Source organism: Apodemus sylvaticus, chromosome 15 (assembly GCF_947179515.1).
Source record: "Apodemus sylvaticus chromosome 15, mApoSyl1.1, whole genome shotgun sequence".
In the NCBI taxonomy this organism is placed as follows: domain Eukaryota; kingdom Metazoa; phylum Chordata; class Mammalia; order Rodentia; family Muridae; genus Apodemus; species Apodemus sylvaticus.
The window spans coordinates 65,101,500-65,116,026 of record NC_067486.1 but is presented as its reverse complement, the minus strand read 5'-3'; the positions used below and the strand labels follow the sequence as shown (position 1 = coordinate 65,116,026).

Genomic DNA, 14,527 nt, shown 5'->3' with positions numbered 1-14,527 from the left:
CAGCATTTCATAGGTCTAGGAGATAAGATGATAAGTGCCCCAGGTTCACCAACACCTGCCCTTCTTCATCACAACCCCCACTCTGATTGATAAGGGCCGAGTTGTGAACAGCATCCCTCCAGACCACCCTGGGGTCCCACCTGGTTTGGGTCCCACTTTGAGTCTTCCTAGCTCATGTCAGTTCCATAGATTGAGCTGTTTCTCTTCCAGTCATAAAATACTTCTTATTCAGATATTTCCACGGCATTTAATTTCAGGTTGCCTGTGCTATCTCCTCATATTTATGAGCAGCCAGGGTCTCTTTTCAGAACATAAATCTTATCATATTCCCTTGCTTAAAACTTTCCAAGGGCTTTCTGCCACAGGTGGTAGATTAAAAATCTAAGCTCTTTATCATAACTGTAAGGCCCTCACCACCTGGCTCCCACCTGGCCTCCATCCTCGGGTCAGGCCACTTCCTCTCATCGCATCAAGCTTACTTCTACCTCAGGACCCTTGAATGTGTTCCCGCTCCACCTCACATACTAACAGTGCCTGCCTACCCCCCACCGCTAACCCAGTATATATATAAAACTCTCTGTCTTATGTTTATGATCAAATTCCAATCTTACTCTCCCTGACCCACCAACCCAGAGGCCTCACTCCACTGCTCTCTCTTCTAATAGCAGCGTCTCCCCTAATTTTATTCACTGGTCCCTGAACAATCTGTTTATCTGTGGCTTCTCTCCTCAGCGGCAAGGTAAGTTCATACGGGCAGGAGCTTGTATGAACTAGCTGTCCATCAGGTTAACCCTGATGTCTAGCTCTGTATATTTTTTTGAATGAAACCTCAGGGCTGCACTGTTCAGGTTTATACCTGTGTGTGGAAGTGCTATAGCTAGGATAAGGTCCCCCAAAGGCCTACATATTAAAGGCTTAGTTCATGGCACTTTTACAAAGGGGTGAAGCCTTTAAGATGTGGGACCTAGTGAACCAAGTTAGATCTCTGGGATGTGGTCTCAAAGGTGACGATAGACAGAGGCCTGTTCGTCTTCCTCTTTGTTTCCTAGGCAACCATGAGAAAAGAAGCCTCGTCCACCAGACACTCCAAGCACCATGTTCTGCCTCACTACAGCCTAAAACAGTGGTTCTCAGTCTTCCTAACACTGGGACCTTTTAATACAGTTCCTCATGCTGTGCTGAATCCAACCGTAAAATCATTTCATTGCTGCTTCATAACTAATTTTGCTACTGTTAAGAACCCTACTGTAAATATCCGATATGCAGGCTATCTGATATGGGACCCCCAAGGGGACGTGACCCATGGGTTGAGAACTTCTGGCCTAAAAGTAATGGGGCCAATGGATCATGGACAGAAACTTCTGAACTGCCCCTTCTTGATTTTGAAGTTGACTATCTCTGGTATTTTGCTACAGTGATAGAAAAACTAACAAGAGGCTTAAGTAGATGAAATGTTTTATAGTCAGGGGTACAAATCATTGCTAAAGTGACTAACACCCCTTCTTGGCGAAGTGGGTGGTCAAGCTGCCCTCTGTGCACACACATTCCCTCCTCACTCCCAGAGGTCACTTCTGTTGCCCCTTCCCATTGTCTGAAGACAATGTCTTCCGAGATCTCCAGCCTCTGGATGCTGGTCTAGCATTTCTGGTACCTACAACAGAGCTCACTAGAAATCACTAAAGCTTCCTATTCTAGCATCTTCTGCTCTCTGAACGAGATACCAAGAGAAGGTGATAAAAGGCTGCAGTCAGAGTTTATGATGAGGGGCCCAGGCCCAGACAAAGGGAAAGGTCTGGCTGAGAAATACCTTGCTCCTCAACAACATCCATTATGGGGAGCTGTGATGATATATAGTGTCCCAACCTCTTAGGCCTTGCCTCCTAGAGGTCCCCAACTGTGTGAGCTGCAGAGTAGTCAGAGGAGCGTTAGATGTGAGGAGCAGGGCCCTGGCCTGCTGTATTAGTGTCCTCACTGTGATATGTCAGGCCATTACATTTTATGGCCAGACTTCCTTGTTGGGTTTTTATCACCCACTTATGTGTGCTTGCTGCTAACTCTGTGATTGCAGAGGTCTCATACAAACACCTCTACGCTATTCCCCTCTGGCTCTAGGGTTGTTAGCCTTCTGTCACCCCAAAGCCCCCAAACCCCTCTAGATTATACCACATTCACCTCCACTGACAATTGTATTATAGACCAGTCATTAGCTTTCCTGGACTCTGAAAGCAGAATTTTCCAGGTCAAATTCATCTATAAAACTCCCTGGTAGCTCAGTCCAGTGGGTTTCCTACTAATGCAGGAAGAATCATTGATGTTTGGGTACCATCAAGGGCCACAGACTCACTGACCCCCAGGACTGAGCCACACCCTTCTATTTATCACAGTCCTTCACTCTGCAGACATTCCACCCCATCTTTTATGTTATTGTAAAATGCTGATAACAAGCTTTTAACTTTTAATTTGCAGGTTTCAATCCTGAGGAAATAATCTGACATGTGGATAAATATTTATGCATGAAAAGTGTTCTTGGCAGGATGGTTTATAATGGGAAATTCAGTAAACAACTCAGTCTCAACATTATGTTGCTGGCTGAGCAATTCACAGTGCCATTATATGATGGGACATCAGGCGACCACCAAAAGCATGAACAAAAAGGTGTTTTTAGAAATGTAAGAAAATATCAAGAAGACAATGTTAATGGGAAAAGAGGAATAGGCAAATCAAAAACAAATATAAACAAAACAACAACAACAACACTTAAGGTAAAGTTCCTTCCTCTGGCACAGCAAACGAAACCTTTAAGGACCAGAAGGAAATGAAAAACCAACATTATACTGAAGACAGGACAATGGTGTCATATTCTCGGGTGGATTTCCTAAGCAAAACACAAGCTAAGGGTAGGAAAAGCAGACCCCCCCCCCCAAAGGCTTAGTGCAGGGGCGTGGCTTCCAGCACTACCAGGGTTAATTTTCTTCCTGACTGCCCAGGTTCAGCCATATGACCTCTGGCAAATTCCTTGGCCTGCTGGTACCCGCCTCCCCTTTTATAAAACAGAATAATGATATCAACCTGACAGGATTTGTCATACAGATGAAATGAAGCAATATATGAAAAGTGTTCAGAATTAACACCCAATTCATAGCAATTACTCAGGATATATCACAACATGGCTCTGTACAAGGAGAAGCACCCAGAAGCAAGCTAAAGACTACATCAGAGATACAGAGAAAACACATAAACAGATGATGAAGGCTAATGCCCATGATGACAGAGCTCTGGGTAAAAAGACAGCCCAGTGGGAAGTGGGCAAAGGTATGATTAGGTTGTTTTCATGGAAGAAACTTGAAAGGCTGGAGCACTGGTTTTACTCTTAAATGCCCCCTAAAAACTCGAGAGTCCAGTTGATGGTGTTGTCAGAGATACAGAAAGCCCTGGAAGTGGAATATACTGGAAGGAGTAAGGTCATTGGAGACATATCCCTTCCTTTCTGTGTTTTCTCTGGCTGCCTCAGCCGCCTCCACCGGTGCACCCTGCCATGATGCTCTGCTCTGACAGAGGCCCAGAAGCAACAGGGAGGGCTAAGTAACCACGGACAACCACAACTGAAACCATTAGCCTCCCCTCTTTTTAATCTAGCTTTTTTTAGCAATGTTTTCAGTGATGGAAAGCTGGCTAACAGCCGGTTATCCTATGAAAGGATGTTCAGTGTCTTCAGTGCAAGGAAAGCTGTAGGAGGCAAGTTGCCCACTGTTGAGTTCAGTAGGGATACCAAAGGCCGGAAGTATCTACCTGTCTCCGTTCCTTCTGTGGCACTGACCTCAATTTGTGACAGAAAATGGCCTAGGGGAGGGAAGATTTCTTTTGGTTCATGGTTCTCAGGAATTTTGGCCCATTGTAGAAGGGAAGGCCTGGTAGATCAGCCTCACTAATGGCTGTGGGAATGTAGGAATGTGAGAAGGAGGCTGTTCCCATCATGATGGACCAGGATGCAAAGAGGAAGGCCGGAATGAAGGGCCTGGTGGTAACTTTCAAAGGCTCACTCTCAGTAGCTTGTTTCTAACTGCTAGAGCCCAGCTTCCTAAAGGATCCACAGCTTCCCCCAAACACTGCTCTCAGTTGGGGGATTGAGCATTCAAAACATGAGGTTGTGAGGGACATTTCAGATTCGAACCATGTCTTAGCTATAGAACTAGTGCTGAAATAAGACATCATGACTCAGACAACTTATAGAAGGAAAGGTTTGTTTGAGCTTATGGTTGCAGAGGGGCAGAGTCCATCATCATATCATCATCATCATCATCATCAAAGTGAGGCACTAAGAGAGAAAAGAGCTCAGATCTCAAAGCACAGCAGAAATCAGTGAGCAAACTGGGAATGACCGGTGGCTTTTAAAACCCCAGAGCCTACCTCCAGTCACATGCTTCCTCTGGTAAGCTCAGCTGCATACACCCACCAGGATGGACCAGGACGCATGAGAGACAATGTTAGTTAGATATTCACTTTCAAACCACAAACACAGCACCAAGGTTTGCCAGGGGTCTGACTCTGTCACATACATACAGGTACAGTAAAACATTTCTGGATGTTTCTAGATAAGTTCCAGAATAACCTGCCCACCTGTGGCAAGCAACTTCACTTTGTCAATTAATCCTAAATATTTAGACGTCGCCTCCAACATAATGTCTAGAAATGTTTCCTGTGCTGTTTGAATAGTGAAGATCTGAGGACAAATGTCTATCACCAGGAGATTTGTTTAAAATTTGTGGCATATCCAAATTATAACACAATACTCAGTGCTTAGATTTAAATGTCAACACTTATATCTACAGCAAAAGATCAGAACCTACTGGTAGGTGAAAACAGTCAAGCCACAGAAAATGGATAAAGAATGTTCCTGCTCATATAAAATTGAAAAGAAGAAGAAAAGAAAATTCCATGATATAGATGAAGAATTGCAGAAAGAGGTGGCAATGCTGACATTAGCAGTGTCCGACCGTGGGGTGGAGAGGGGGCTTCCCATTGATGGCATCGGACTCTGATGCAGCCTGTGAGCTCTGCATTGCCAGCAGCAGCAGCAGCAGCAGCAGCAGCAGCAGCAGCAGCAGCAGCAAAAGGCATGGCCATTATTCTTAAAGTATTTGTACAATCAGGAAAGAAGCAGCAGCAGCAGAAAGGCTTTTAGGGCACGATGGTACACAAATCTATATATGCGCTGACAAAAAGGCCAGTTTTACTGTATGTTAAGTTAAAAGCAAGGGAAAGGGGGGCTGGAGATGTGATCCAGCAGCGGAGAGCATTTGGTGTCCTTGCAGAAGATCTGGGTTTGGTTCCTGGCCCCCACATGGTGGCTCCGGGCTGTAACTCCAGTATCATGGAATCCAATACCCTCTTCTGGTCTCCCCCAGGTACCAGGCATGTATATAGCATACATACATACATGCAGGCAAAATACTCATACATATAAAATAAAATAAACCAAAAAAATTTATTTTAAAAGATTTTACTTATTTTATGTATATAAGTACACTGTAGCTGTCTTTAGACACACCAGAAGAGGGCATCGGATCCCATCGGATCCCATGGTTGTGAGCTATCATGTGGTTGCTGGGAATTGAACTCAGGACCTTAGAAGAAGAGTCAGTGCTCTTAACCGCTGAGCCATTTCTCCAGCACCACCACCCCCCCAAATTTACTTTAAAAAGAGAAAAATCAAAAGGAAAATATTAGCAAAATGACACCTCCAAATGGAGTAGTCACATCTAGAAATGGACTGGAGTAGTTTTGTTTTTCTCAGTCATTAATATTTTTCCATACCATGGAGGTACTTTCTCCCAGGCACTCCAGGAGAGGAACAGACACCAAGAAAGGGGCTGGGAGGTAAGGCTCGAGTGGGAGCATGCTTGACTGGCACACAGAAAGCCCTGGGTTTGACCCCTTGAACTACAGAACTGGACGTGGTAGCTTATGCCTGTAACCTCCATACTTGAGAGATGGAAATAGGAGGGTCAGAAGTTCAAGGTTATCCTTGACTGCATTGGAAGTCTGAGGCCGCTTGGCCTAGAGACCCTGCCTTTTAAAAAAAGAGGAGAGGAAAGGGGAACAAATGAAGGGAGGGAAGGAGAGAGGGTGGGAGGGAGGAAGGAAATAACAGGGAGAGAACGTGAGTGATGGCTGTCTGATTTCTTGTTCAGAATGCAGCAGAAAGAAACAGAAGGCACTAGAGTGTGGCAATAGCCGGTACCTGTGGACAAGCCTTCTGCAGACCCTGTTTTGTCCCCTGAGGGCTGAAGTGGGCCTAGAGCTAGACTTCCACGATGCAGAGCTCATGCTAAGCCCTTCACAGCGTCAGAGGGAGGTCACGTGCAAGACTTAGAGAAGACACTCCAGGGCTGCAAAGCCAGGCTCTGCCAACACATGAGCCTACACCTCTGCCAGCCCTTGGCTTACGTTCCCACCGTCCTCCCCAGGAGGCCAACCGAGCTCCTGGAGAGAGAGGACCCAGGTGAGTATGGCTAGCCCTTGCAGAGGGCCTTGACAGGTGCTAGTCATTCAATGACTGCCAGGTATCAGCTGCAGGAGTGTCTGTATGGCTTGATGGGAGGGTGGGAGGAAGGGAGGGAGGGAAGGAGGGAGGGAAGGAGGAAGAGAGGGAGGGAGGGTCATGAGGCCACTGGGCAAGCTGAGACAGGAAGAAGGCAAAGAAGCTGAGGGCCAACAGAGGTTTCATGGTCAGTCCAATGCAGAGGACTGACAATATACAACAAGCAGGGCCCATATGCCTGTCCCTCTAGGAGCAGGAGCATGGCCCACAGGCACCCTGAGGAAGCTACAGGCACCAAACACATGACATGCCACGGCCAGGATCTCCTGCTTGGGTAGGCATAGGTCGGGAGGAAAGCAGAAGGCCTTCGCTCACTAGCCATTCAAAGGGAGCCCAGGGCAGAAGCAGCCATGGTGTCAGCTCTTAGCACACTACAGAGGTTGACACTGCAAACAATGCCCATAGGCCTCACAGGGAGCCGGCTGGGAGTAAGCTGGACCTTCTTCCCCATACGTCCCTGTATTGCTTACCTATAAAACTGCTAAGAGTCATTAAAACCGAGTTTGTTTACTATTTTCACAGAAACCCCTCTCCTACAGTCTACTGTGATGTTCTTAACGTCAGCTCTTTCAGCTAGCTGGTCTTAAGCACCAATAAAGCTTGCGATTCCCAAAGTCTGTCTTAATGCTCACAGCATACACTCTCCAGACAGGCCCAGGCACAAGGCACACGAGGACACTTCCTCCAAGTGGCCCCCTCCTGTCCCGTTCTCAACTCGCCTATTGAATGTCTCCCTAAGACAGAGGCATGCTCACTCTGATCCTGTCACCCTGCCTAGGGACCAAGCCAGGCCAGCGAAGCTCAGTAGGCTTCATGGTTCGCTGTGATGACACACTCCAGTTCTGCTTGCCTGCGTCTTTGTCTTCCTGCTATTCTCTATGTGGCCGAGCACTGACAGCAGACATACTACTGACTTTCAGGATTTACCATCTCTTTATGAAAGAAACCCAGGATCGTTTTGTAGGCCTCTAGTCCCTTGATGGGGTTTTGGGAACACCCTGGCTCAAAGTCCAAAGCCAGGCAACTTAAGAGTGCTCCCCGTGGATCCCGCTCTGACTCTCCTTTACACCATGAGGTTTCAGCCCTTCCTAATCAGAAAGGCACAGTTCCCAGCAAGGAAAGAGGATCTAGAGAGTACACTATCTGAAGCAGGGGTATCTTATCGCTGTCTAAGGGGGTGTCAGCAGGCAGCTCATCAAGAAGTGAACCCCTACTGCATGAACCCCTCACTCTGCAGGAAAGCAGGGGTAAGTGCGGTCATCGATTCATAAACAGACAGAGCATGAGTGAACATCTGTGACTGGGCAGAGAATAGACACACGAAGGAGAACGCTGGAGCATCTGCCAGCACAGCTGGGGTGGAGATGCAAGCAGGGTGACCTCAGCTCTGAGTCCAACATAGTAACTTCCTGCAAGACTTGCTTCCATCCATAATGCTGAGACAGGCCAGGGAAGCGTATTTTAGCTGGGGGGAGGGGGGGATGGAGGCAGTGCTGCCTGCTGTCCAGGCAGTGGGTGTCTCTAAAGTATCGCTAACCTTAGGGATACCCTTAACTAAGCCCCCAATCCCCACCCCATGAGGTCTCGCTCTGTAGCCTAGGCTGGCCTCACACTCCCCCAGGGGCTGGGATTACAGATGTACGCCATCTTGTTTTGCTCCTCTGTCACTGTCCTTATGCAGCAGGGCCAAACAAGACCTCGAGCCCAAAGAGTCTTGGAGAAAAGAAAGGTTTTTGAGCTTTTTGTCTGTTTTCTAGAACTAGAAACAAACCACAGGAAACTCTTTCTTCTGGCTTCTCAAGAATTTGGCTTTTTTTGCTTGTTTTGTTGTTGTTGTTGAGGCACGGTTTACCTGTGTAGGCCTGGCTATCATGGAACTCTGTAGACCAGGCTAACCTTTAACTCACAGAGATCTGCCTGCCTCTGCCTCCCACGTGCTGGGATTAAAGGTGTGCACTAGCACCATCTGGCTGAATTTGGCACTTTTAAGAAAAACATAAAATGTTAGGGGAATTAATAGAAATGTCCCCTCAAGGGGTCAGGCTAGACCCCTGTCGTCTCCCTCCCTCCCATCCCCATTCAATAGCTACCAAAGGCAGAATCAGCACAAGACTCACAAGCAGTGGGCAATTTGTGCCGATCCTGTCTACAAGGTGGTGCTAGCTAGTCACACTCCTTTGATGCCACTGTGGGTAAGGTGAAAGACCCTGGAAGACACTCTGTTAGCAAGAGCACCTTCCGCCCACAGGATTAACCAATCCCACTCCCTCCTCTTCCTGGAGTGTGTCTATGCCTTCCTCTCTCTCACACTCCGACACTGCAGTTCCAGCACTCATCTGTGAAGCACGGTATTCTTGCTATTTTTCTTCTCTGTAACTTTTTCCCCTCATAACCACTGGGCCCAGCTGGGAGCAGGAGGCTACGAGGGCAGAGCACCTCCCAGGTACCTGGGCACACCTCACCCCAGGCCACTCAGCTCATCTCCTATTGGGTGTGGCCAGCCCTTCCCAGAAGACCCTGGAAACTCCACACAGGGCTGCTATCCTTTGTCCTTCCTCCCAGGAGCAGCTCCAGTCTCCTGAAGCTGCCTAGTCAACCTTCTGTCCTCCACAGCACAGAGAGGGCACAGGCTCAGAAAGATTCGGAGCTCCATGCCTTCTAGCCACTCCCGAGAGCAGCAGGGGTTCTCTATGATCATCCCAGTCTGAGGAAGGACATAGGAAGCAGCAGGGGGCACTCTAGATGTCCCTCACTGCCTGCTCACTCAGCTACCAAGCCAGCGCAGGCCCTCTCCGCACCTTCGACCCACCATAGGTAAATGGTGGGCCGGTACTGCTCTAGTATCCAAGGGCATACCCAGTCTGACTCCTCAGCCCCTGCTGGCTTTGGGGAGGACACTCAGGCTTGAGAGGGATGGATCCTCACTGAGTTCTGCTGAGGGACACTTGTGGCCCTATATAGCTTTCTGCCTCCATGTACACCTGCAGGCCAGAAGAGGGCACTAGATGTCATTACAGATGGTTGTGAGCCACCATGTGGTTCTGGGAATTGGACTCAGGACCTCTGGAAGAGCAGCCAGTGCTCTTAACCTGAGAGCCATCTCTCCAGCCCTGGATCAGGACTTTTGCGCCCTTCTGTTGGAGATCAGGACTTGTGCATGATCTGAGGATAGGCACCATGCCAGTTCCCACTGCGTTTCCTATCTAGCAAGTCCCAAGGCAATGGCCTTCTCTGAGGAAGGGGGAGGTAGGGGCCGCAGCGTTCCACTCACATGGGGCATGGAACATGACGAGGACAGAGGAGTGCTCCTTCACAAACTGGTCAAAGTCTTCATCGGTCAGGTGATAAACGGAGCCGCCCTCATCTGCCCAGGGAGTCTCGGGGACCTGGGGTTGTGGCGGCTGTGGACTGGAAGACCAAAAAACAGGCAGAGCTCAGAGCAAGCCCTGGGGTCTGAACAGCTCTTAGAAAATCCAGCCCCCTGGACACATAGCTCCCACCACCAAGGTCTTTCATACACTGGAACCTGGACCTGGAGATGGATGGAGAGGAACAGCCCTGCCCATCTCTGCCTCCTCCCCAAGCAGAAAGGTACTTAGTTGATACCCAGTGTACATGGTGGTGGTTTGCTACAGCTTTCTGAGACAGCTCAGGGCATCTTATTTTCCCCAGGAGGGTTTGCTAGCTTTTTCAAGATAGTGCGAACTTCCAGCGAGCTGGCAAGAGCACACAGCGAGGGTGCACAGTGGCCACTGTGGAAGCTGGATGTCTTACTCTGAGCCACTCACTGGTAGGACACAGGAGGAGGGTAGGAGTGAGGCCAGGGCACAGGAAGGAGTGCTCTGGCTGAGCAAACAAGGTGGGGGGGGGGTAGATGACCACTGAGCCAGAGGGAAACTAGGTTGGTGGTATACACCCTGCTGGAATCTGCACTACCTCACCAATCCTACTAGAGACTGAGAGCAGACATTGCTGACTCTCAGAGCCCTCAGCCCTGGCAGTTACCTGATCTCTCAGAAGCCTGTTTGCTCCACAGAGAACCACACACTGGCGTCTATAGCCCCTAGTGCTAAGTGGAGGGAAGGCTTCCAGGTACCAGCTTCCTGCCAGGAAGACGTGGCTGGTGACATAAGATCCCTGCTGCTTTACTGCTGAGTCCCTTTGCCAAAGCACCTCAACTGCAGCTTTAACAAAAACCCTTTGGATGACAAATGTGAAAAGACAAGCACTGTTCCCTGCCTGTAGGTGCCTGCAGCAGGCAACACTGCTGAGCGCCAGCAGGCAGGGCTGGAGGATTAATCAGAGAGTGACACTGGCTCACGGAGAAGAAAAGCTGGGTTCAGAGTCTATGAAGACAATGCTGGCTCTGCAGACTGAGCTGCCCTCAAAGCTGAAGTTTCACTGGTCTCCAGAAAGAGAGAGTGGCACAGCTGTTGGGTACTTTGTTTACTCGATGTCAACGTCAGACTGTAACTGGCCTGGCGAAAGTAAGGATTCCTAAGGAGATAGGCGCAAGGCTCTCAATCTGACTATCAGACTTGGAACAAGGGAGTCCATAGACACGAGAAAGGGTGCTGGTTGGAGGGGAACCGGGTTCCCTGAAAGGTATTTCATACAGTCCTCAATACAGACTGAAGCCCAGATGGTAATGGGCCAATAGGTGGCAGGACCAAATTTGACCAGGACTGCTTTCGAGTATCTTTGGTCTTCTATTCAAACATTCGTTTCACATCAGAACCCTAAAGATAGACTTGGGGGGAGGGGGGTGTGTGCTAAATCCCCTTTGTCCTTCTTCCCAATGGGGCCACACTGGAAAAAAAAATCTCCCTTTTCTGCTTTCCACTTATTTATTTTTGTTTGTTTTTGTTTTGGGGCTTACTATGTAGCCCTGGCATCCTGGAATTTGCTATGTAGTCCAGGCTGGCCTTGAACTCGAAGAGATCAGCCTGCCTCTGCCTCTTAGGTGCTGGATTAAAGGCGTGCACCACCATATCGGGTCTGCTTCCCACTTTTCATTTGGCTCTTTCATTGGCTTATTGAGGATGGGAGGGTGGGACCTGACTTGGGACACAGGTTGTGATCCCCAAATTCTATAACAAGAATAGAACTGGTGGCAGACTCAAGCATTGGGAGGTCAGCAGCCAGGCACTAGTTCCATGCTATCTAGTTTCTTATATTTGGGCTCAAGCTACCAACCCAAGTGAATATCTACAGCAGCTGGGTGTGGTAGCAATACCGTTAATCCCAGCAGAGGTGGGTAGAGCTTTATGAATTCAAGACCAGTCTGGACTACACAGTAAGTCCAGGCCAGCCAAGGCTACACAGTGAGGCTCTATTTCAGTAATAGTAATGTTAGCTTTAAAACGATATCTATAGCAGAGAGTGGGGCTCAGGGAGGATGCCTCAGTAGGGGAGGGTTAGATATATTGCCAACCATCTCTGTAAGCAGAGGGCTGAACACCGAAGAGGAATGTGTATTCTTCACACAGGAGCATGGACAGGCTCCTGGCCATGCACACAGCGATCTATAATTTACTAGCCCTTGTATAAAGAGGGGGAGGTGAAATGTTCCTGTTTGCATCTGCTAGGAAAAAAAGACGCTGAGACCTTACAAGAAACACGCTGCAGCTGTCACCTCTAGGTGTGATAGGGATAACAGGAAGGGAGGAAAAGGCGGAAGTTAAAGCTTTTCAATGCATACTTAAGTATCTTAGATTTTTTAAAAGTTATATGAACATAATCTATTAAAAAAATCAAAGTAATTTAAAAAACTCAAGCAGAGATTTTGAGAACCCAACAACACGAGATGCAAAAGCTATGTCTTGGCACCGTGTTAAGAGAGAGCCTGAGCAGTTTCCACTGTAGCGACTACCCTAAAACCACACGGGGGCTTTGTTTGTTCTGAGCGTATGATCCCACTAAAATGAAAACAACAGGAAATACAAAGCAAAGCAAAGAAGGCGTCACTACAATTTCTGGAGCTAGGAAGAAAACAAATCACCTTGGCAGCAGGAGCCACACCCTTGAAGCCGGGGTACAGCTAGGCTAAAAATGGGGGTGTCACTGTAAATGATCCTGAGGAGCATCCACGCCACAGACAACTGGGGGATAATATTCAAGAGAGCACTGCAGGAGGGGCTCACTTGTAGGAGAATATGGGGGTAGGGTGGGGGAGAGGGGGCGGGGCGGGGGAAGAGGGGGCGGGGCAGGGGAAGAAGGGGCGGGGCGGGGGAAGAAGGGGCAGAGCGGGAGAGAGCAGGCAAGCCAAGGTCTGCACAGAGCACCTGCCAGAAGGGAGGAGGAGCTGTCCACGGTCGGCCTCCCCAGGAAGCAGGCTGTCTACAATCAGGGGCTGTGTCTCTCCTTCCTATATCTTGTACCCCACGCACAACAGACATCTAATAAAGCTCGCTGAATAAAGAGTGAAGACACCTGGCTAAAGGACACAAAGACACAGAGACACATGGATGTCTGTGAGTTCCAGGCCAGCCTGGTCTACACAATGAGTTCCAGGCCGGGATTACACAGTGAGACCCTGTCTCAAAAACTAACTAGCTATCTAAATAAACAAACAAAACTAAAAGGTCTCTGAATAGAGAAATTAGAATTTATTTTCTATATCTCTGAAGAGAATGAACGCCAACCAGCAGGAACTCCAAAGAAGAGCCCTGTGTAACTCTCCTCAGCAGACAACAGAAGCAGGGTGACAGAAGCTGTACTGTCACACCTGTGACCCCAGGAGCCTATGTAAGCAACTCCAACTTAAAACGTCTACTGGACAATGGACCTCTCGATAGCCTTTTTACGGCTATTTCTCGGGTTCTTGCAGATGGACAATGGGTAGATGCTCTGTAAATTGACAAAAGACAGCCTAGACATTCCTAGATAATTGTGGATAACTTGAACTCAAAATGGGGCAAAGGGCTGGGGTTATAGCCCAGTGGATAAAAGTGCTTAGTATGCAAGTGTGAGGATCTGGGTTCAAATCCCCAGAGCCCCTATAAGAAGCCAGGTATGGTCTAATCCCAGTACTCTCGAAGGTAGGCACAGGAGGCTCACGGGGCTTGCTCGCTGCCAGCTTAGATGTGTTGATAGACCCTGTTGCACGGGAATAAGGCAGAGAGTGACAGGGCAAAATAGTCAACATCTCCTCTGGCCTCTGCATGTGCATTTGTATCTGCACAGACCACAGGCGAGCATGCACACACATGCATCCACATGCACACAAACACATGACACTCTTACAAAGACACACAACTTCAAAACCAAGACCAGTGAGGTAAAGGACACCATGGGGCATTGCTGGGGCAGGATTACTGTCTCCTCAGTACCCTTCCAGGACTCTGTTACTTTCAGACGCTCTGAAGATCAGGCAGAGTATCTGTCTTGGGCTCTCCAGGACTGAAAAGGCCACCCATAAGCTCATCTTGGGGAGAGGTGTGAGTCACAGACATAGAAATAAAACTTGGGAGCTGCAGGAGGCAAGAACACGTGGTATCTGCTAACTCGGTTTGCCTCTGGTTGGTAGACAGAGGCTGAAGTGTACAGCTAGGCCAAAATGGACGACTGTCTACACCCCCAAGCTGTCTGCCACCCCCAACTCAGCAGAGGTGAATGAGACCTTTAGAACAGCGAGTGGGTGCAGGTACTATGATGAGTGTCTACCCCAGAGCCCTTGTGCTCACAGAGGCCAGGCCTGATTCTAGGGAGGGCAGGTTCTCTCTGGGACAAACAGCCAGGATGGATATAGCCTGATCTTTTAACTCTTGGCTGTACAGAGGCCCTGGAGAACAGCTCAGCACCAGGGCAGAGGGTAAGATGAGGTCCTCTCCTGTCCACTAGGATTGAGGGAACCCGTAAAGACTTAAAAAACAAGACACAAGGAGGACCACACATGGAGCTGGATATGCAAAGTAGAAAATCTAG

General features: G+C 48.6%; 1 protein-coding gene across 1 annotated transcript in view; it reads right to left on the bottom strand.

The window, feature by feature from the left end:
* Window positions 1–14,527, bottom strand: part of Pdia5 (protein disulfide isomerase family A member 5) — an 83,867-nt gene that overhangs the window by 15,443 nt on the left and 53,897 nt on the right. The window contains exon 11 of the mRNA XM_052158752.1: window positions 9,873–10,009. Coding sequence (XP_052014712.1) covers window positions 9,873–10,009 — 137 coding nt within the window. The remainder of the gene's footprint in view (window positions 1–9,872; window positions 10,010–14,527) is intronic.